The sequence below is a fragment of the Malaya genurostris genome, chromosome 3, assembly GCF_030247185.1.
Source record: "Malaya genurostris strain Urasoe2022 chromosome 3, Malgen_1.1, whole genome shotgun sequence".
Lineage (NCBI taxonomy): Eukaryota > Metazoa > Arthropoda > Insecta > Diptera > Culicidae > Malaya > Malaya genurostris.
Genome location: NC_080572.1, coordinates 100,476,769 through 100,501,136, shown reverse-complemented (window position 1 = coordinate 100,501,136; position 24,368 = coordinate 100,476,769). Strand labels below are relative to the sequence as shown.

Sequence of the window (24,368 nt, the reverse complement as noted above, 5' to 3'; positions counted from 1 at the left end):
GCAATTATTCCTGCGATGGATCTCTCCATTTTTCTAAACAATCACGCACACGCAATATTGCCGTGTTTGGTTTTGCGTACATTCGTTGCTCAGAGAGTCTTGTTTTGGCCCGCAGCGGGACATCGGCAGCCTCCTGGAGAGTGGCATGGGGTGTACGCGCCACGAATGGTCTCTTCAGATATAGGAAGCCAAACGGACGAACAGACTCGTACCGATGGTGTAACCTGTTTCAATTAATTGCCATTCCACGAATTGCAAATAAAGCCAGCCCTAATAGATCGCAGTCCGTTGGTGAAGTGACGGAAACCTAACCTACGCGTTGAACGTGGTTTGTTTTGACTGGCCGAGTTCAACATATTTTGCAGTACACATACTGCTGTTTCAGCCGGTACGGTAACTGTCCAGATGGCAGCCAACAGACATTTGTCATCTAATTTAATCTTCTGGCCCTTCCTTCGTGTCGTTGCATTCCCTCCAATCGTTTCTGGGAAAATTCAATCCTGATGCAGCCGTGCAGATGCAGAAACAGGAATCACTTTAATTGCAATGATTATTGATTCAATTATGTACACTAGTACTGAAGCAGCAGGGCGCAAACCATACACCGTGGTTCGACTTGATTTGAAGACAGAATAGAATGGCATCGATGATGTGCCGTGTACAGTTTCACAATCATATAGACTGATTCTATTAGAATAATTTCTAGGTATAGAATGATCATAATTTAACCCGACGAGGCTTGGCACTCGTGCCTGAATATGTGCTAATGTATGCGTGACATTTTATTGAAATATGGCCTAAACCTTCTTGCGAATTAATCATTCGACCAAACTCATTAAAATGCGTTGAATAAATTGCTCGCCTTGACCTAATTTGGCAAAGGCATACATATCTTAGTAGCTACCAAAACATAACCCTCTCCCCCGTTGTATGTATGCAGAATTTATTGATTATTTTTATCCGCTGGCTGCTGCAACAACCAGCCTCGAAACCCGGCAAGTGGAAATGCACGTCCGCTGCATTTCTGGTGCAACCGGCTCGAGCTCACTTTCGTTAATATGCATGACGCGGTTCTGTTGAACGGAAAGGAGAAACCTGCCTTTCAACCGAAGCAAAGAAACGCCCTTGTCGGTTTCCTTAATCTTAAGCTGCAGCTCGCTATGGCTGGCCATTATTGGGAAATTGGTTTCCGATGCTAGATTAGCAGCACGTTGCACTTCCAATTAAAACGTGTTGCCAATCTGATTACTGTTTTTTATCTGTGACTAATTTTAGCTTGCAATAGATTGTGCATCGCACTATCAACTATTTTGTATAACCTTTTCACAACCCGAATCATTTGATAGATACCGACCAATCAGAACTAACTATAACTATATAGTCAAAAACGTGCTTAATCCACCTAGCAGTGAGATGATACCTTTTTTATCAATCCGCATGTGTTTTTTGCATGAATATTCTTCGGTGTTTTTTGGTTATGTCGAAGAAGGTTCCACTTTAGAGTTATTTAAGGTACTTCCAGAGCCCGTATTCAGGAACCAGCATAATCCAAAACAATTCATATGGGCAAAAAACAAATATGACGAATAAATTGCAATAGTTTTGAGCCCAAATTTGAAGTTTTTTGGGATTGTCATCTTCTATATAGGTTTGAATAAAAAAAACTCATCACCCTGTAATTCCAGAATCGGAAGTGAGAATCGGATACAATTCATTAATTTTGTATGGGAGCATAAAGCCTTTAATTAGAATTTTTGTTTTTGAAATTCGATTTGGCCTTCTTTTAAGAAATCGATTAAGCTTTGGGAAACGATTCGATACTGGAACCGGAATTCCAAAGTCGGTTTAACCGACCGTCAGTTAAATTCACCTGAGGAGCAGTATAGTTCACATTCGATTCAAAATGTTTGAAAAATCAGTGTAGACATATTTGAGAAATCGTAGCGTAAGTAAAATTTTCGGGTGCCTTCCGGATCGAATACTGAATACCGCTAAAACTGAAATAAGTTTATTTGGTCGTCGACTATTCGAATCAGCAGACCCGATAAACCTGATTAATTTATGTGAAATGGGCATTTTTATACTAATCACCCTGTATCCCCTAAACCGGAAGTTGGATCTGACTGGAAAGCAAGATGTTTTATAGGATCTTAAAACTTTTCATTTGAATCGTAGATGATTCTTAGATTTCATTTGAATCTTAGATCGGTTCAGCCATCTACGAGAAAAATGAGTTACACAATTTCGTTTCACATATCATCCTGTAGTTCCGGAACCAGAACTTGGATCCTAACATAATTCAGGAACCTTGTTTGGGAGCATACGACTTTTCATATGAATCTGAGTTTGTAGAAAACGGTTTAGTAATCTCCGAAAAAAAGTGTGAAATTATTTTTCACGCACGCATTTACTGATCTCGACGAACTGAATCGAATGGTATATGGGTGTTATGTTCTTCCAGCATTTATTGCTGTAAGTAGTTTAAATCAATATAATTATGGACTAGCTTTCAACTCGAAAATGCTGCCATCATCTAGTTTACATATGTCCTATTCGAACGATTATGTTGCCAAAAACTAACCGTACTAAAATCGGTCCGAGGCAAATTGTCATGAAAAAGGATGCTGTACGCAGGTACTTAGAAACAATTGCATGAAACAGAATAAAAAATCGTGAAATAAACACTAGTGAATCAAACCTCTTAAAAAGAAACTCTATGTAGAATCCTTGCAAAAAAAATCGTCTTATTCATAATATTTAGGCGCATCAATACAGCTTGTGTTGTTATATCTATGAAACAAATTAATCAAAGTGGTTGAACAAAATATTTTTCTGATTTTCGTTAGATGGTGTTCCAAATTCACAATCGAATTAAACACAAGCTCTCGGGAATATTATTCAAGCAACAACGATCACATCAAATATGTAAGAATACATTCGAACAAAATGTAACATTGATGTTTGTCAAATAAAAAGCGTAGCCGTGCTTAGTCTCTTATGATGTCAATTTTCGGTTCATTATTATTATCATATGTTATGTTTAATTCTCTATCAGCCGGTGGGAAAAACAACACGATTATTAAATAACATGCTTCAGGATCAAGTAAACATTTTCAGTAGGTCCTGCTTTTCAATGTCTGCTTTTTGCTTCAAAGTGATATCGAGTAGAAAATGAGAGTTACGAGCTTTGAAAGAAACGCATTTTCGAACCATGATTAATTTTCATGGGAGAATAGTTATTGCTCATGATTTCAGGATAAGTTAAAATGATTGGTTTCATGATTTTCTAATCATAACAGCAGTAACGGATTTCTTTCCTATATTTAGCACAGTTCGGAAATTATTTTGGATTTTCACTAAACTGATGATTTCTACCTTCGATTTGCAAAGAAGTAATCTTAATAGTTCTTTAGATAACATGTAGAGCCATTAGAAAGGCTGATTTTATATAATGTTGTCCACTTTTCGTTTCTTGTTTCATTTCTCTCTAATGCAAACCACCAGCAGCTGATGCAAGTGCAGTGCCAAATGATGCGAAACTGGTTTAATGCGTCTTCTCGCTTTGACGACCGGAAGCAAATGAGAACTACGACCTGAGCGTTTGGGTTTTTAACCACGCAGAAGGTGCGCTCTCCTATGCCGCTTTTTGAATACGTCTTCTCGCCCCGACGTCTGCTTCCATCCAACGCACAAGAAGAAATGATCTATTTTCGGCTACGGTTCCCCTTTTATAACGTTCAGTTCAAGATATGTGCCTGACTACCTCAAAATAGTCATCCTTGCGCGAAAAACCAAAGCAAAGGTAAAGAGTTTTCCGCGTTGTTCCATCCGAGGCCTTTCATTTGCGACACACACACACACACACACACACACACACACACACACACACACACACACACACACACACACACACACACACACACACACACACACACACACACACACACACACACACACACACACACACACACACACACACACACACACACACACACACACCCACACACCCACACACACACACACACACACACACACACACACACACACACACACACACACACACACACACCGGACCTCGGAAATTTTTTCTAAAGTTTGAGCGAATTCTGTACCTATTTTTTATATTCATAAAAAAAGGTAAAACTACTATAACAAAAATGATTGTACACAGCTTAGAACGGAAGCATCTCAGTTCGATTTGTGACTAAAAAGTTGCATGTAAGCGTGTAGAATACCAAAACTCGAGCTGAACCTCTTACGTTCAAAGTTCCGATGTCTCTGAACCCCGACGCGAAACAGTATACGGTTGCAAATATCCGTTCTCGGAAACTGTACAACCAGAAGCTAATGAAACAGTATTGTTTCGTAATAGAATACGGGATGTGTGAAGGTAGACTTTAACCAGATACGAGCAAACCTGTGCGCGATTTCCTAGGATAAGTGCGAATGCCCCGAGAACATCAGGACACAGAATGTGTCGAAGTTCGCCAAGAAATTCTTAATATAACAAACAGTTTGTACTTGCAAAAAGCGGAGTACATATTCCGAAGCACCAAGAGTTCACAGGTCAGGTGTATTTAGAAGAGTGTCTCCAAAAGCTGGTTTATCCCTCTCCTGAAGGCTCTCGACGGTCCCTTGATTTTCTGGCCTGATTTGACATCATGTCACTACACGCAGAACGTGCCAGAGTGGTATAAAGCCAATTATGTCGAATTAATGCCCAAAGATCTTACCCCGAAGATACTCCGGAACTGTACCTATTAAAATACTGGGCCATTATAAAGGAGTACTTTCTGAAATAGTCCAAAGTAGTGAAGAATTTGGAAGAAAGTATGAGTTAAGAGGTTATTTACAATTTTAGGAAAACAGTCATTGCTACAAAACGCAAAAGCAGTTTTCTTCACTGTTTTTGAGCGAAAAATAAAAAAAAACTGCAAGGATCAGCCCCATGGGGTTGTTCGAGACATTGATGTGGAACAAGGCAACCAAAATTTCTAATGATCTACAATCAAACAGTTCACTCAATCGTCACACTTTTGAATCCGCAATTGCACGAGAGTCTGCTTAGATTGATCTTGATTAGGAACCAACACCTAAAATTGTTTGTTTTATAGCCGACAAAATTACACCAATACCCCAAATGTATGCAAATCTTTGTACATACTTGCGATACGGATTTCAGTATTTAAACTTCTCTTTGCCAAGCTTGTGTTTAAGTTTTGTATGCAAGCAGTTATTTTTATAGCGTTAAGTTTCTCTACCATTCTTCGATTTCGGTTGAAGCAATTAGCTTTTTCTAAATATCAATCGAGTTCATCATATATAAATTGGAAATTATTCTTAAGAACTCTAAATTTACCTGGGGTAGTTGTCAATTTCTCAGGCAAAACGACAAAGCATGGAATTTCATCCGAACTTGTATGACACAAGATCAGAGCATACCAATTAAAGCTTCAAATCATTTCATGGCACTTTTTGTCTTGCTGTCTTGCAACAACCTACCTCTAGCATGCTACGCGTAAGACTGAAACGTTAGCTAAAATTTCGCTTCTATTTATAGTTTCGCGTGCTTCCAACAGCTTCGCGTTTGCATCAATTGACCAATCCGAGCGATGCTTTCCCTTTGATATATCGCTTACTCCTTCAAAACCGTCGACTATGGCAAGGAAATCCGGTATGCCGGCGATTTTTAGCAGACAAAATAGGACACTACTCGTTACTAATCAAAATTTCAATCATATAAAATTGAAAATACGTGGTTTGATACATTCAAATCGAAACTTAGAAATCTTTCCAATCAAATGATGGAATAATATTAAGAATTGATGCAAAATAGAATGAGCTGTAAGTGTTTAAAACCTGACCACATTTCTACGTGTATTTTTCCTTGAGTTTCTGATTTTCACCCCTATATAGAAAATAAAGTTGTGTTCCACATCAAAATAAATCAGCTTGTTTCGTATTACTGTGGGAAAAAGTAGGACGACTTTGTTCATAATTTCAAATATTATTTTTCCAAATCTAATTCGTTTCTCTCAAAGTACCCTTATGGCTGGGGTTAAAGGCGGGTAGAGTCAAACACTTTTGAATGATCATTTATTTATTCTTTGTATTTTCTTATAGTAAACCATTTTATGAAAGTTTTGTCAAATTTTTAAGCCAATCGGAACAAAACACTGGTCATGCGCCTTTATCTTCTCTTATCTCATACTGTGAAAAGGCAAGAGCTTTGCGCCGTGGCCAAAGAGTTCAGCTTCGATTAGTTTCAAAAGTTTTTTTTTTTAAAGATATTTTTATTCAGGCCTATTTGCGTACAAGCTTTACGTGGCCGAATTAGCCGATTTTTTAAATAAAGAATTTTTTGAAGTGGATCTCGTTGTCACTCTTTTTCTAGGAGGAGAAGAGCTTCCATTTCCCTCCTGCGAGGGTTGAGGGGCACTATGTTCGTGGCTCGTCTCGTCATCCATTGCCTCATCGGTTGTATTATTGTTGGTGTCCGTCTTCGTTTCGTTTTCCTTGTTGTTCGTAGTCTTGAGCTCGTTGCTAGTTGCTTTAGATGCGCCTTGTTGTACATTGGTTGCAGTTGCTGGTTGGTTTGATGGTGAAACATGAGTACTGCGCTCACTAGTTTTCGTTGTTGAACGGTTGACCTTGTCTTTGGTTTAAGATGTCTTTTTCGCAGTTTCAGTGCAAGGTTTACCGTAGTGTGCAGGTTGTTCACAAAACTGACATGTAACCAGCTGATTTTCATAGGTAATCAACGTTTTACACGGACGTGTCCCACCTTGGCCACAAATGATGTAAGATGGAATTGCCTTACGTAGTTGCATACGCACAACTCGCACGCCATTCGGGATGCCGGGGAAAAAATTTCGCCATTTTCCCTTTCGATGGAAAGGATTTCACCGTACTGCGACATATTCTCCCGAACGAACTTATCGGTGGCATGCGGGGGAAGGTCGTGAACGCGTACTTCTATGGCATTGTCCACCATTTGCACAGGGATTTTGTATTTAATGTTGTCACACTCAACGCTGTGCACCTCGTTGTTAACCGAAGCGAATGCAAGTGCATCGCTTTCACGTTTAAACATAATGTACACACAGTTAGATGCCTTGTTGAATTGAATCTCACTTACATTATTAGCGTGTAGATGCATTCGTTCTTTAAGTAAAATTTTAATTTCATTTGCTGCTGGTCTAACTTTGCAACGCTTTAAATCTATACAAATTGAATTCGGTCTTGTAGGCCAAGTTTCAGGCTTTGTTAAATTGTATTTGACCATTCGGTACACTCTATTGTTCACTGGCGTATTGTCTTTGTTTCTGTTGTTTCGACCGTAATTTCAACTGTGTCGGGTGAGATGCGAGCACGAACTGATCTTCAAAAGTTGACAAAACCTTATTGACATATTTTATTATAACCAAATACAAAGAAAAATGAATGGTTTTTCGAAAGTGTTGGATCCCACCAACTACAAAATAAAATGTTTTTTTTGACAAACAAACTTTAATCGCACTTTTCTCAAAAGCACTTTTTAAAAGTCCGTATTCATCGTTATTCAAAAACTACTTCACCAAATATATCACAAATTTAGCATACACTTTCTAAATACAAAATACCCAACCCCAACGTTTTCCTATCCATTTTTCGTTACTTAGGGCTGGTTTTACAGCTATAAAATAGCGGATTTTTTTCGAGAAAAATCCCAGTTTTTGACTTTAAACTACCGCCTTCTGAGAATTCTGCGCTGAGATACAGTGGACACCGCAAATCATGATTTTTAAAACGCGTCTTCGAAAATACTTTTTCATCGTCTCATTTCTCAATACGCTGAGGTCTTTTTTTATGCGGTTTTTTTATGCGACTTTTTATGCGAATTTTCAGAGTTATGCGGTTTTTTTATGCGAAGTTTCAGAGATATGCAGTTCTTTTATGCGAAGTTTCAGAGTTATGCGATACGTAAACTTGCATTAAAAAAAGACTTCACTGTATATGACCACTATTTCCGGTGCTTCCGGAACCGAAACTGGAAACTAGGTTAGCCGGAACCGGTTTGATTAGCTGGCTACTGGTAATGGCTATCGACAGGGTCGGTGAAACTTGTTAAGGTGGGTAATTTTTCGTACCTAGGGGAACGACCCTCTATTTTTAACTATACCTTAATTCTAATGAAAATGTTATTTATCCCTTAAAAGAGCAAGATCGATTTTTTGAATATTTTGTTTCGTTATAACTTTGCATGAAACGCGTAAATTCGATGATTTAGACGTTTTCGATTTTCTATTTCAAAACAAAATTGCGCATTTAAGCGGTAAATACGACATAAAAGTTCTATGGGTTGTTCGAATGGTTAACGTAGGACTACTCAACTAGTGTCAAAATTACTGCCAAAATTTGTTTTGAATATGAAAGCAGCAGTCTTTTGTGTTCCCTTTAAACTTATTTGTGTCAGTGAATTTTCGCAATTCACTTTTTGAGAATTTTTGTTACCCTGACAGTTTAGTTTGTTGGGATTGATGATGGAAGGTGCTGAACTCGTTCATCCAGTAGTTCGTGATTGAGGTTACCCTGCAATATCCTCGAATATGAAAAAAGTGCCGAATTTCGATCAAAATGTGTCTCGTGCGGATCGAACGGTGCACAAAATAAATCCCCAAACGGTCCAGCCGCTGATGTGCATATCACTTTAGTCAAAAGGTCCCGGGACTGATTCAAAGAAATGTCATACTAACCTCATTTTCCGAAAGTAACAAATTTAAGATTTCAGGTGTCAAACTTTCACGCCAATCGGACTACAAACACTAAACCTACCGACATATAAGTGACTTTACTTTTTCATTTATAAAAACCTGTTTTAATCCACCTAGTGGTGTAATGATGCCATTCTCATATTCAATACTGTGGTATTCTATTCAAAATGTTTCTCTTCGATTTTTGAAAGAAACCAAGGGATTGTTTGTGCATTAACTAGTATAACATACAGAATGTAACAGTGCTTTGCTCGCGACAGAGATTTAAATTTTTGTTGTATCCGAAAATATGCAGTAATTTTTGGCACGACCATAAGACCTCTCATTTGACTCTGAGATTGGGAATATTTTTTCATTAATCACCCTGTAATTCCGGAACCGGAAGTCGGATCAAACGAAAATTCAGGAACTTTGTATGGCAAAATTATAGCTTTCATTTGAATCTAAGTTTGTAAGAATCGGTTCAGCCGTCTCTGACAAAAATTAGTGCACTTATTTTCATTTTTTTTGCACATATCACCCTGTAATTCCGGAACCGGAAGTCGGATTCGAATAAAATTCAGGAACTTTGTGTGGGGTTACAAGACCTTTCATTTGAGTCTATGAAAATCGGTTCAGCCATCTCCGAGAAAAGTGAGTGCAAAAAAATGTTACATACATACATACACACACACGCACACACACATACAGACATTTTGCGTACTCAACGAACTGAGTGGAATGGTATATGCCACTCGACCATCTGGGCCTCGGTTCAAAAATCGGTTTTTCATAGTGATTGCATAAGCTATCTATATGAGAAAGGCAAAAATGAAAATAACGATTTCCGTTTATCGATAAATCCGCGCAAGCCCAACAAGTTTGAGAAGTGTTATCCATATTCGAATTAAAAACAAAGATTTGTGGTCATCAAATAAGGCAGTCATCCCGAAAAAAATAATCAAGTTTTGACAATCCTAGTTAGTTCGTGGACTTTTTGAACGTTGTGTTTTTGTACGGCAATATCGAACCGCACAGAGTGAAAGTCGATTCGATACTGAATCTTGTTTTGTATGAGCGATTTTCTTAAATGCGAACGCACTCATTCAAGAGCAGAAATCTTATAGAAACCGCGAGCTTATGTATACAAAACTGTCGTATCTGTTGGAGGAAATCATGACAATGGTTTGAGAAACTGGTAAAATTTGAAATACTTCGTTACTAATTAAAGATTCGATAATCATTTATCTCTGTTATCGAATATCAGTTAAATATGAAGATGTTCAAAACCTGACCGCTGTTTGTACGGTCTTATTTTCTGTATTTTGAATTTGCACCCCAGTATATAAAACAAAAATGTAATCCTAAGTATCCCAACTAATTTGTAAAACCTGTTTTAATCCATCTAGTGGTGTAATGATGCCTTTCTCATATCAATCATACCATCATATATAATACTGTGGTATTCTTCAAAATAATTTTCTTCGATTCCTAAAAAGAATAACCGAAATCGGTTTGTTTGACCGTCTACTCATGAAAACTATTAATTGGAGAAGATTTAGAAAACTTTTTACGGTTTTTCGCCCTTTTCAGTGATGGTATACAATTTTTAACACACTTTACCTTATATTTCCGGATCGGGAAGCCGGATCCAGATGAAATTCAGGAATTACGTATGGGACCACAGGACCTTTCATTTGAACCTAAGTTTATGAAAATCGGTTGCGCCATCTATGAGAAAAGCTAGAAAACATATTTTCACTTTTTATTTTGCACATTTTACCCTATAACTCCGGAACCGGAAGTCGGATCCAAAAAATATTCAGGAATTTTGTATGGGACTACAAGACCTTTGATTTTTTTGCACATTTTACCCCATAATTCCAGAACCGGAAGTCGGATTCAAATAATATTCAGGAATTTTGTATGGGACCATAAGACCTTTCATTTGAATCTAAGTTTGTGAAAATCGGTTCAGCCATCTTCGAGAAAAGTTAGTGCAAAAAAACTTTACATACACACATACGCACATACACACAGACATTTTGCGTACTCGACGAACTGAGTCCAATGGTATATGACACGAGGCCCTCCGGGCCTCGGTTCACAGTGATTGCATAACCTTTCTATATGAGAAAGGCAAAAAGGCGTATTCTCATGAAATAACCATTTTCTCGATTTTGTTTCTCATATATCTCGAAAGTGGCTGCATTCATAAAGTAGCACTCTTTGGGTTTTTTCATTGAGCGTAGCATGAAAAATAATATGTCATTGCTGAGACACAATCATTCCTATCAAAACATCTTTCTTCAAAAAATATTAAAAAATTGCAAATCTAATATAATTTGATAAGTTTTTTTTTCAATTTTCACAGTGCTAAATTTGCAACAGTGTTTAAAATCGTTTATACCCAATCAGTGCTTAATATCTTCGAGAATTATACAATTTGACCCTTCATTTTGATAGTTTCTTTTACTGAAATATTGAAATCCGTAATGAAACAATCGACATCAAAATTCTCTAATGCGCCATTTAAAACCATAATTTTATACCCAAAGAATTATGCAAAATTTTAGTTCACTATACTGTATACGGCCCATTGAAAAACCAGTTGTAGGTTGTAGTAAACTTTCTGCTGATTTGCTATATAAAGTGCATAGCACCGACTCAGAAGTCATTAATTTCGAATTTGGCTGTCGTTGTCATCGTGTTGATTATGGTGCGATCGAGGAATCTCCAAGAGAAATACAAAGTTTGTTACCGCAAGCGGAAGGAGCAGGAGACTACAACGGAACACATATCAGTATCGCACCCACGGACAACAGGTCAGCCTGGAAATAGATGTCAGCGGTATCCATCGGAATTTGAACTCAACCCGTCACTCTCCATCACGAATGCCTTAATAAAAAGTTCTTTTCAGAACCACCATTAATTTGTCATTAAGAACTATACTGGTTATGTCGTAATATTTGTGTGTCAAAATTTTAATGTAACTAATCTGTACTGTAGTTTAGGTGTATCGTTTCAAATTCTAGTAGTGTAAAAGGGCAAAACTTCCACAATTCACACAATCGATCAACTAATTGATAATCGGAAGTATAAAGAAAAAGTGTCAGTTTTATTCGTATTTACGACATCCAGTTATGTCTCTGACATTACACACCTGTACTTTTTTTATCGATTTATGGTTATTACCGGAATTTTGCCCTTCAGTTATACTATTTCTGTTCACAACTAATGTGGAATTCCAAGTGCCTTTGGAATGGAACGAGTCCACGAAATATTTGAATAAGGAGATAAGGAGGAGGAATAACTCAGCAATAATTCAACGCAGCATACTGGGACGCACCGTAGATGATATTGTGGAAGCCTCTGACCCCCCTGCCCCAGTCGTGCCATCGCTGCCAGCGTTCATCAGCCGTCCCGGTCCTGTGGGTAGGTGTGGTGAAGGGGGCTTCCAAACTACTCCTCTTGGCAAGTATCTGTCAGTTCCCAGATTTTCAAGCGCTGATTTGTCTTATCCCGTATTACATGATGAGGCTGACATCTGGGTATACTACCAAAATGTTCGAGGCTTGAGGACAAAAATTGACGATATTTTCTTAGCAACGAGTGACTGCAACTTCGATATTATCATTCTAACCGAGACTGGACTAGATAGCCGAATCAACTCGCAGCAGTTATTTGGGAACTCCTTTAATGTTTTCCGCTGCGACCGCAGCTCAGCGAATAGTGACAAAGTATCGTTTGGTGGAGTATTGATTGCTGTTTCTCGAAAATATGCCAGCTCTATTATTGAAACGGTAAATGGAAACTGTCTTGAACAAGTGTGTGCGAGTACTACAGTACGGGGTAAAAAGTTACTTCTATGCGGTGTGTACATTCCCCCTGATAAAAGCCAAAACGTTGATGTGATCGATGCGCACATTTCAACTGTTTCGGAATTGTGCAGTAAAGGTTCTGCTAATGATATTGTTCTGGTGTGCGGTGATTTCAACCAGCCCCGCGTTGTATGGAATCAACGGAATGAGGAAACACTCTCCTCTTGTTCTTCGTTGCTACCCGCTGCTGGCACGGCGTTGATTGACGGCATGGATTACCTAAATCTTTGTCAAGCTAACCAACACAGAAATCATCTCGGACGATTGCTTGATTTGGTTTTTTGTTCTTTGGAGCATCAATTAGTTGTTGATTGTAGTGTTGCTTCAATACTACCCGTCGACCCGCACCATCCGCCTTTAGTTATCACGTGGCCTACTAACGGCGAAGGCAACTCCTGTCACATGGAGTCCGTGAATGAATCCAGAACATTAAATTATAGGAAAATAGATTTTGCTGCTTTACTTGAATTCTTACAAAATGTTAACTGGAGAACACTGCAAGAAATCGATAACGTAAATGAAATGGCATCCTTTTTCTGTAACACATTGATTCAATGGCTGAGTTCAAATTTACCTTTCGTTAAACGGCCAATGAGCCCTCCTTGGACCACTGTACGGCTCCGTAGATTAAAATGTACCCGCAATATTTGGCAGCGCAGACATCGTCGCTGGCATAGCTCTGAAACAAAGCGAATGTTTAAAAGTTCCAGTGAAAATTATCGTAAATTAAACGCGGGATTGTACAAAGCCTACCTTATGCGGATTCAAACTAATCTTCGTCGGAATCCTAAATATTTCTGGACTTTTGTAAACTCGAAACGCAAGTGCTCATCGATTCCTTCAAAAGTTTGTCTCGATGGTGTTGAATCCATGTCAACCTTGGACTCATGCGATCTGTTCTCAAAGTTCTTTGCTTCTGTGTTTGCTGAAAATACTGCCTCCGGTATCGAAGCGGAGACCGCCGCGGTGGATGTTCCTGAGAATATAGCGCACATTGACACATTTTTGATTACTCCCGTTATGATTGTTGCCGCAGCAAAAAAGTTAAAACGATCGTTTTCGCCCGGACCAGATGGTATTCCTTCTGTGGTGTATAGTCATTGTGCTTCTGTTTTAGCTGATCCTTTGTGCACTATATTTAACAAATCATTTGAGCAAGGAATTTTTCCAGTGACTTGGAAGCAGTCTTTTATGTTTCCTGTATACAAGAGCGGTGATCGTATTGACGTAAGGAATTACAGAGGCATAACGAATTTATGTGCTGCATCTAAGCTATTTGAAATAATTGTGAGCACTGAGGTACTTTTTCGTACAAAAAATTACATCTCCTCTGATCAGCATGGATTTATGCCAGGTCGTTCGGTCAGCACGAATCTCTTAGATTTCACTTCCACTTGTATCTCGAGTTTGGAAAAGAGAGTACAAGTTGATGCAGTATACACTGACCTTAAAGCAGCTTTCGATCGAATTGACCACCGAATACTTTTGTGCAAGATTTCGCGGCTGGGTGCAACACAAAAGTTTATTGAATGGCTTTGCTCTTACTTATGTGGTAGAGTTTTGCGAATAAAGCTAGGCTCCTGTGTATCATCTCCGTTTTCAAATCTATCTGGAGTTCCTCAAGGCAGTAATATGGGTCCACTTTTGTTTTTGCTGTTCTTCAATGATGCTGTTTCGCTGCTCGGTGTTGGTTGCAGATTAGTATATGCCGATGATTTGAAATTGTATCTTGAAGTTCGTTCTATCGACGACTGCATCCGGCTTCAAAATCTTCTTGATACATTCGTCGCCTGGTGTCATAGAAACTGGCTTATTGTCAGCATTGCAAAATGCCAGGTCATAACGTTCCACCGAATACTGAATCCAATTCGATTCGACTATGAAATTGACAAAAACTCCAGAGAGTTGATCATGTTAATGATCTTGGTGTTTTGTTAGATGCTAAGCTTACCTTCAATCTACATCGTTCATCTATAATTTCAAAGGCAACACGGTAATTAGGTTTCATTGCGAAGATCGGGCGGGACTTCAAAGATCCGCATTGCTTGAAAGCGTTATATTGCTCCTTGGTTCGTCCTATACTGGAAAATGCTAGCCTAATTTGGAATCCGTATCCGCTGGTTTGGAACTTACGGATTGAACGCGTACAGAAAAGATTTGTTCGTCTTGCTCTAAGAAACCTTCCTTGGAGGAATCCGCTAGAGCTCCCACCGTATCCCGATCGTTGTCGACTGATCGGACTCGACTCATTAGAAAGACGCAGAAAAATTCAGCAAGCTGTTTTCGTGGCAAAACTGATTAACGGTGATATCGACTCTTCGAAGATTCTGTCTCTACTTGATTTCCGTGCTTCACAACGATCGCTGCGCTCCACCAGTTTACTGCAGCCGAGATTTCATCGAACGACGTTCGGGTATTACGAACCGATAACATCTTGTTTGAGGACGTTTGGCACTGTTGAACATCTCTTCGATTTTGGTGAACCAACTCACAAATTTTCGCAGAAAATACTACGTTCTACAATTTTATAACTTGACTTATACATATTCATTAAGACCATTTTATTGTCAGATGAATTTTATAATTATAAATAAATAAATAAATAAATAAATAAATAAATAAATAAATAAATAAATAAATAAATAAATAAATAAATAAATAAATAAATAAATAAATAAATAGTTGTTGTAGCTGTAATTGTGCTGGTAAATACAATTATTTGTATCCAAGTATTTCAAAGATTATCATTTTATTACGAATAAACTACACATGTTACATGCATTTTTTCCTCTCTTTCTTTGCAGTATTCACATGGGGTCGAAAGATGGGCAAAAAGTTTGACCTTCTGCGTCGTGGTAGTGATGCCCAGAAGCTCCCGACGACACCTCCATCACCAACTAACACGCCAACATGCGTGTCCATATTCAACACCGACACCATCAAGAAAACCAAAACCGTTCCACTAAAAGCATATCAACCAGGAAATGATTCTTTGGTCAAACTAAATAACGAACGTTCCTCCGGAACGCTGAGAAATTTTTTCTATCGCATGGGATCAACTGGAATGTTGAACAATCGTTCCAGCCAAATTCAAAAACAAATTCAACAACAATCATCTAAACAGCAACAGCAAAAGCAGGAATCCAGTCAATCACAAACGAACCAAACTGGTTTCACGGGCAAAGGTAAAATGGATGGACATTCGGTGCTCTATCGAAGCAGCTCCACCAGTCAACTGAACTCTTCCTCATACGTCAAATGTGATGACCCAACGGAAGGTATCAACTTGGCCAATGGAAACCACAAAAATGCAGTCAGCAGTACCAATCTCAACAGCCCTCCGCTCGATCAGTCAACTCCAAAGCAATCTCCGGCTACAAAATCATCCAGCTGTGATGACATAGTAAGGGTAGCTGCCTCTCAAGAACAACTGTCAAAGAAAGCACATTTCCCGTACGCTTTTCTTCGTTCCAAGTTGTCAGTGCTGCCCGAAGAGAACGGAGGTTCCGTAATCAACTACAATCGAATACGGGAGAATCTTCTCCGATCGGGGAACCGTGGATCAGTTATTAGTCTTCGGTCCGAGTTTGATAACATATCGATAGCTGATTCACAGTTGAATATTTCCGACAACGGAGAAGTGTTTCTGTCAGGAACCGATTCAAAATCCCTTACGGCATGTGAACTGGGAACAATGTCTCGCAACAACTCGATTAAGAAATTATCCGACGATCCAAGTTTCGTCGGTAACTACCAAAGACTGAGCAGTTGTCTGAGCAGCAATGAATCTGGTTACGACAGCGATGGTAGACATGCGGAGGATAAAATGGATGACAATGGATCCGCATCGGCGGTGAATAGTCTGACGGCACATCCCGGTACAACGAGCATCGACTCGTACGCGGATGCGATACGGAACAAGGACCAATCTTACATGTTCGGTAGCAGACGCCGACTCTCTTCAACTAGCTCGGTTGTGTCCCTGCAAAATTTGGATAGCAGCTCGGTGCGACGACGCTTCCGACAGATTAAACTAGGAAAGCAAAGACCCCACGAAGTGGTAGGCATTGAGTTGACACCACAGACGGTTAGCACGGATGAAGGCGATTGCGAAACACGTTATCTGGTGACGGAAATTGACCCGGAAGGAATTGCCTATAGGTGAGTTAAATATTTACAATTAAAAGTAAGTTGGAGTGAATCTCTATTTTCTGTTTGCTAATTCCCTTTTGATAATAGAAAATGTTGCACTAAAGTTTGTGTGCAATCAGAGCTTTATCAAAACCGTTATGCTTTTTTTCTCGAGAATGATATATTTCTCTTTTACGACCATTCTAGAGATGGGCGCCTGCGGATTGGCGATGAGATTGTCAACGTAAACGGGCACCATTTACGTGGTCTGCAATCTCCCAGCACGGTTCAACGCATACTGTCGACATTCGTGAACAACATTGTAGACCTTGTCATTGCGCATGACGAGCTAACTACGTTCAACACTGACCTGCACCGGAAGATCAAGATTGACGCTAGCGCAAGTAATCAAGTCAACGAATTGGAGATCAACGATGCGGGTGGGCCAAACACAGTCAATGGCAATATTCCGAGACAGCAACATTCTGTCCTAGTGCCAGGCTCCTCGACACTGATCAATTGCTCGGCACCCAACTCGAATGGACGCTTGAAACAGCAGCATCAAACGTCGGTGAAATCTTTTTTCCCAATGACACCCATCTACGCACCAACGGACTACGTTCCGGTGTACGCTAATAGGATCTCCATTTCCAACACTATTTGTGACGATGAAAAATGGCAAATGTTAAGCAGGCAGCGAAGTGAGGCGTTGGGCAAGAATGGCTATTCGCAGATACTTGGCTCGAAGCGGGTCATTAAAGACAGTGACGACGATATCATCATCGTTCCGCAAGGGCTCCCAAACGGTGCCCAGTCAGGTGAAGCAGGACTTCACACGCTCTATCGACCGGTATCACAGGGTAACCTTAGTCGCCATTCGTCAATCGCCCATCTGGCGGAGAATGACGACTGTGAGAACGATGCAATTCCGGCCCGTCCGGTCACCATGGTAGAGATAATTTCCGACACCATCCGTCGTAACGTTCCTTTCGGTAGCATTAGCAGCAGCAACCGCCAGGCAAACCTTGACTATCGGTCTATCAAGATCAAGAAACCAGAGGATATTCCAAAGACAGTACAAAGAATCAGGCTGAAATCTTACAATGAAACCGGTACGGTTTTGGCTTCAGATGCAGACGAAACAAACCCTGCTAAGACCACGACAGAAGGAAATTCGCTCCAACGGTCAAAGACGGAGCAGAACATAAGTGGCCAGGAAGAGTTGGATTGTTCGATCGATAGCACCAAATACGAATCTGGCGTTCGAATATTAATTAACGACGAAGGATCATCATATATTGAGGGTAAGATCGTATATTGATGTACTGAACGGCTTTTGGTTCGAATCTAATAAAATCTTTATTTGTAGGAATTCACAAATGCACCTATTTAACGGTTACCTATTACAAAGGTGTTGGTATGAAGTCACTTGGTTTCAGTATCGTCGGCGGAAGAGATTCTCCGAAGGGCAACATGGGTATCTACGTTAAAACAGTCTTCCCTAGTGGACAGGCGGCTCTAGATGGCAATCTTATGGCTGGTAAGTGAAGCACTCTAATGGTTGTAGATCGAGTTTGAAATTTTTAGCAATAAATCGTTTGCCAATTGAAAAGTGACTGAGGAAGCCGTGAAACTACATTAAAATCAATCTTCCAGTCGTTACAATCACCTCGCATAAGGCTTGTTGGCGACAAAATCTGGGAAAGATAAATAAAACTTGCTGTTAGTTCAATCCAAGATGCATTTTTTATTCATTGAATTGTGCATTATTAGTCATCTTAAAACTAATTACAGTTATTTAATTAGGCTGCTTGAAGAAACTACGAACTTTTGATATTATCCCAGCCATTAGGATCTATGTAAACTTCTAAACAACCATTTTAACTGCTTTCGTCCAAAACTTCCGAAATTTTCTATAGTTGTATCTTATTGTTTAAATTGAGAGAGTTTTTTCTTCACGAGAGCCCAATAGTGGATTCGTCTCTTACGGTACAACATGTACGCAATTCGCCTTATACCATTCCAAAGCATCTTTGGCGTAGTGACAAGTTGTCAAATCATCCCAGAAAAGTGATGGAACAATCGCTTCTTATGGTGTTCTTCACGATATATTTCTTTGTTTACGTTTCCGGTAGTGATGAAGCTTTGACTTGCTCGATCAAAGCTGCATATTCCCTGCCAAACGAAATAAAAAATTCGTCCCGAAATGCTCCTCAACTCCGTTCCATTGCATGGCAGTATAAAAAGACATCCCGCGAAGCTGCTAAAAGTCTTCTAGAACATAAGTTCCATCGTCTATTATCACGCAGGCAAACTTAGTCAATTATTCGTGATACAGCCTGCGAGCCCGGGGTTTAGCCGTCACATTCTGTTTATCATATTCCAAACCATGCCGGTGCTTGGAAGTATGTAGGGTAACGGCTCCCTATTTCATCTGAGCTCCTATTTCCATCTCATCCCTTCACCTCATTACTTTGAACATGATAAATATCTTACAACGTACCTGAACCAAACTGTGAAATGTTTTTAAATGATTATAAAAACTATTGTAACACTTTTCGTCTCAAGATTTACAGTTCGTCATGTTTCTGAATATCTACTAATCGATTCGTCTCAAAACATGATTACTATTTCACACAATTACACTACCATTGAATGCTGGATGACTTCATAATTAGTAATGTTCACTTGCCACTTGTTTAATTAACGATTTAAAACTTCGAAAAATATTCAAACAATAAAAGTCTTCAAAAATATGAGATGAAAGTTTTTCACTTAATTCACTTGCTTGCGCTGTGTTTTCATCTCATTTGGTTTCGCAAAGTTGCCAATTTATCTCATAATGTTACAAAACAAAAATTGTTTTTCTTCTTCTTTAAATTATCATCAAAAAGTATGTTTTTGGTATCCGTGACATTAGTTTAATTATGTTATTGATATTAATATTTCAATAAAAAAATTTCGGCTTCGAATATTACCAGAAAGAGCGTGTTAAATACTATTGAAATAACCATTGTGGCAAATCTAGTAGCACTGGTTTCATTCCGCTATACGTCAACATAACGCTGTGAAGTGTATGTGTTTCATCGGCTGTTTCATTATCAGTTCAAATTGGTTCAAAATTTTAATATAAATGTTTGTCAGTATTCATAATCAAAATAGCAGATAGCATAAAAGATTTCCACTTTAACATGTGATTTGTCCGTTAATTAATAAACTTTTCAAGAAACACTGCAATCAAATACTAATAGGTACTCGGAGTGAAAAGTCTATTTTTTTACTTCTCATTTTTTATGAAATCTGTATTACATTTAGGAAATCTGTATAAAATCTGTACTATGATTTAAATCAGTATGCGAACGTAAAAATCAATACAATACAGATAAATCTGTATAAATGGCATCTCTGGCACTGCATTTTTTAAGAAGGGCTAATGCCTGAATAATAACAGTTACTTTTTTGTTTTTATTTAAAATTCATCAAATTAACTTTACAGTAAAATTTTAAATTTAAAGCGAAAGGTAACGGAAACGACCGAAAAATTTTTAAAAATTGAAATGCTTTCAAACTGGTTCTAAAAATATCGTATGTACTCTTATAGTTGGCATTAGGCCGTTTTTAAGAAGGGTTCTGATATTTTGAACCTGAGAGTGTAATAGTGGAATATTTTGTTTTGATTGCTGTTGCCATTGCTAATTTATAGGATGAATAAAGGATCAACGATGGGATGGATAAAAATCCATTGAGATGAAATTAGGAGCAGATTAGTAAACACATCATAAGTGTTTTTAGCTGTTTTATGAATATTAGTGAAATTTTCAAAAAATGTGAATCAATTCTCAACGTGGAGCAAGGCGAATGAAGCAGTAATATGAAATAGTTATAGTGATTTTAGTGGCTAAATCGGGGTTTGAAGACAACATCCTTACAAATGAGATGAAATAGGGAGTCCTTACCCTACATTTTTATTTTTCTACCGAAAGATCTGATCTTCTCTGCAATATTTACTTCACCTTAGCGTGCTTCTGGTGGATCCAGAGATCCGTTTTTGTTTCGCTCCCAGCCTTCCTGGCATTTTTCAAACGTGTATCAAAAGATTTAGGAACGTTTGCAAGTTTTTTTACTAACACATCCGGATTTCCATTGCTTTTCGCATTTGCTCTTTTTTCGACGCCATCTTCAATTTAAAAGCTTGTTAGACGCTTATGGCTTGTAGTTGTACCTAGCAGTCCGTGCTATTGAAGATTGTGTTCATCTTCAGAAGCTTCAAGATGTTCAAGTTGACTGGTGTCGAAGAGACTTTTTAGTAGCCTTTTTTAGCCGTGAAATGTTAAGCCATAACCAGGCACGTACCCCGAAGGGGGGGGGGGGGATAGGGCCCGGGCCCCTTCCGAAATCGAAGTAAAGTAATTTCCATTTTGGGATTTTCAACTTTTATTTCAGGAATCAGGAACAGAAACGAATTTTTTGGTTATCAACCAACAATATGTGCTAATTAGAAGATTTTATCAACCAGTTTTAAAAAGCCCGCTTCTTTTTGCAATCGAATTTATCGCTTCATTTTGCAATCGAATTTATTTTCGGGTTTCACAGTGATTACAATCAATGTCAAACTTAAAGGAAATGGTACTGGATGATCAGAAAGTGCCATAATGATTAGTACTGAGCAAACATATCATAGGTTTAGCAAAATTCTGCGAATGAAAAAGATGCCCTGCCGCTGGATGTTGCACTTGCATACTCAGGATAAAAAAGATGAACGCGAGCACACTTCAGAAGCATGTTCGCCTATGCTAATGATGATGGTGTCGGTTGGTTACTGTTGACATACTTCATTATTATACGCCAGAGAACAGGACATTACCGATTATAAGTATAAGTAATATAAGTATAAGTGTGAATTATTGGAGCGATTGAAAATCGGCGTGAGCTCTAAGAAATTTATGTGAGTTCCGTTTTGAAGTTTTTGAATGCTACTAAGAAAATTTTTCTTTTGTTACATCATTACTCCCAATTAGGAATTTAAATTTTATACTCATCACCCTGTAAAATTTCAAATATAATCATGCATATATTCCCCTGAAAATCTCAAATATATTGAAAAATTTAAACTCGAAAAAAAGTCCGCGAACTCCAAATTTTCTTCAAAGAATGAAGCACGGAATTGGTATAGCGAACTAAAAAAAAGATCGCGACAATTTCAAAAATCGGTAAATTTTTACAAACGTCTATTAAAAACGTGATTTTCAAAAGTCTGCAAAAAAGTCTGCAAATGAAACATGTCTACAGCTTATTTTATAAATCTGCTGATTTACAAACAAATCTGCAGGCATCTCTGATCCTGACACGGAAGTTGACTCGATGAAATTAAATAGGATCACGTGGGATTATAAGGCACTTCATTTGAATATAAATTTGTTAAAATCGGCTTGACCATCTGTTCGACAAATAACCAACAACTAGAAGAGCTTACTGAATAGTTTCGAAATATTTGTTCCTTCTTACATCGTGGCTTATAAGAACACACCATTGAAATTGAAGGTTTTAATACTCATAACTAGGCTTTTCCAGAACTAGAAGTCGAATACGAACTATGGGACTAGGACTAGAAGAAATGTAAAAATCATTTAGGGGTTAACCTTATTTTGTGCTAGGGCACATAACCAATTTCACTATCTTTACGTTTCGTCTTAGACTCGTCAGTGCAGAGCAGTTCAAATTGAACTGCTTACTGCGAACCTAAACAGTTCAATTTGAACCGCTAAGCAGACGTAAAGTTATTGCTATTTGCAACACACTTATAATAAGCACCGAAGTGCTAAGTCTTTCCTGACGTGCCGAACGAAAACAAGTTTCGACTAATACTGGCCGATTCAGATGGTCATTTAGGGGTTAACCTTATTTTGTGCTAGGGCACATAACCGTGTTTATAAGTGTGTTGCAAATAGCAATAACTTTACGTCTGCTTAGCGGTTCAAATTGAACTGTTTAGGTTCGCAGTAAGCAGTTCAATTTGAACTGCTCTGCACTGACGAGTCTAAGACGAAACGTAAAGATAGTGAAATTGGTTATGTGCCCTAGCACAAAATAAGGTTAACCCCTAAATGACCATCTGAATCGGCCAGTATTAGTCGAAACTTGTTTTCGTTCGGCACGTCAGGAAAGACTTAGCACTTCGGTGCTTATTATAAGTGTGTTGCAAATAGCAATAACTTTACGACTGCTTAGCGGTTCAAATTGAACTGTTTAGGTTCGCAGTAAGCAGTTCAATTTGAACTGCTCTGCACTGACGAGTCTAAGACGAAACGTAAAGATAGTGAATGTAAAAATCGATCCCTTCCCTTTGACACATAGAAATTTTTGCCTCAATCTCTCATTGTCCAACCCGAAATATGTGAGTACATATTCACTTAAAATGCTACATACTTGCACTCACTTTTTAATAAAAAATAAAACAAAAAATACTAAATGCACAAGAATCATCACTTAGATGCATTATTTCTTATTTGTGGGCCCCTCCCGAAACGAAAAATTGGGTACGGGCCTGGCCATAATTCTTCATCGTCAAACCAATGCCATAATATGCGCGATTAATTGTGGGGCAAACGCTTAATAGAGTCGAACTTGTCAAGGACTTCGGCATATTGTTGGATGCTAAGCCTCCCTGTAATCAACACCGATAAACTTTAATTTGCAAAAAATAACGCTACAACTTAGCAAATTTTTTTTCGGAAACTGGTTTGGATTTTTTCTATTCGTTCTGTGAGACTTTGAGGCTGAACTGCGATATTGACTCTCCAAAGATCTTATCTTTTTTCGACTTCCGTGATTTTCAACGACTTCTACGCTCTACTTACTCACTTCAACCTTAGGCTCCATCGTATTATAATTCAGACTCCATGAACCAAGAACAGCAAAACGAATTAGACGGACCCATGAGGAGTGTATCAGCTTTCGTTTGTTTACTTGTTTGTGCGGTTGAAATTCGGCGTTTTCAAAATGTCGCGTATTGAAAAGGAAGTGAAAATTAAGGTTCTGGACACATGGCTAAGTGAGAAGGGTATTACTATGCGAAAATTGGCGAAGCGATTTGGAATTCATCATGTCAGTGTTAAAACCATCATTAATAAGTTTGGGGAACACTATTCTTCGGATGAGCTACCAGGAAAAGGCAGACAACCTGGTTCTTCCAACCCGAAACTGGACCAGAAAGTGGTATCTCAAATCACGAAGAACAAATCAATGTCAATACGTGATTTGGCCAAAAAAGCAGGAACGAGTGTCGGAATGATCCAGCGTATTAAGAAGCGAAATCACCTGAAGACCTACAAGAAGCAGAAAATCTCGAAACAAAGTGTAGAACAGAAAAAGCGAGCGGCAACAAGAGCCCGAAAATTGCATTCGCGTCTTTTGCAGTGTCCGGATGCATGCGTTTTTACGGACGATGAGACTTATGTAAAGGAGGACTCAAAAACCCTTCCAGGTCCACAATACTTTACTGTCGTTGTTGGGGAGGATGTGAGCGATGCGGACAGGTCGATTCAAGTGGAGAAATTCGGTCGAAAGGTACTGGTATGCAAGCAATATGTTCCTGTGGTTTGAAGTCAACCATTTTTTACACTAC

At 38.6% G+C, this 24,368-nt stretch overlaps 1 protein-coding gene across 3 annotated transcripts in view; it reads left to right on the top strand.

Moving 5' to 3' along the window:
• The window catches only part of LOC131437810 (uncharacterized), a 219,838-nt gene that overhangs the window by 191,453 nt on the left and 4,017 nt on the right, over positions 1–24,368 (top strand). For all 3 annotated transcript variants that reach the window (XM_058607397.1, XM_058607398.1, XM_058607399.1), the window contains 3 exons: positions 15,418–16,774; positions 16,952–18,048; positions 18,114–18,284. In XM_058607397.1, coding sequence (XP_058463380.1) covers positions 15,418–16,774; positions 16,952–18,048; positions 18,114–18,284 — 2,625 coding nt within the window. The remainder of the gene's footprint in view (positions 1–15,417; positions 16,775–16,951; positions 18,049–18,113; positions 18,285–24,368) is intronic.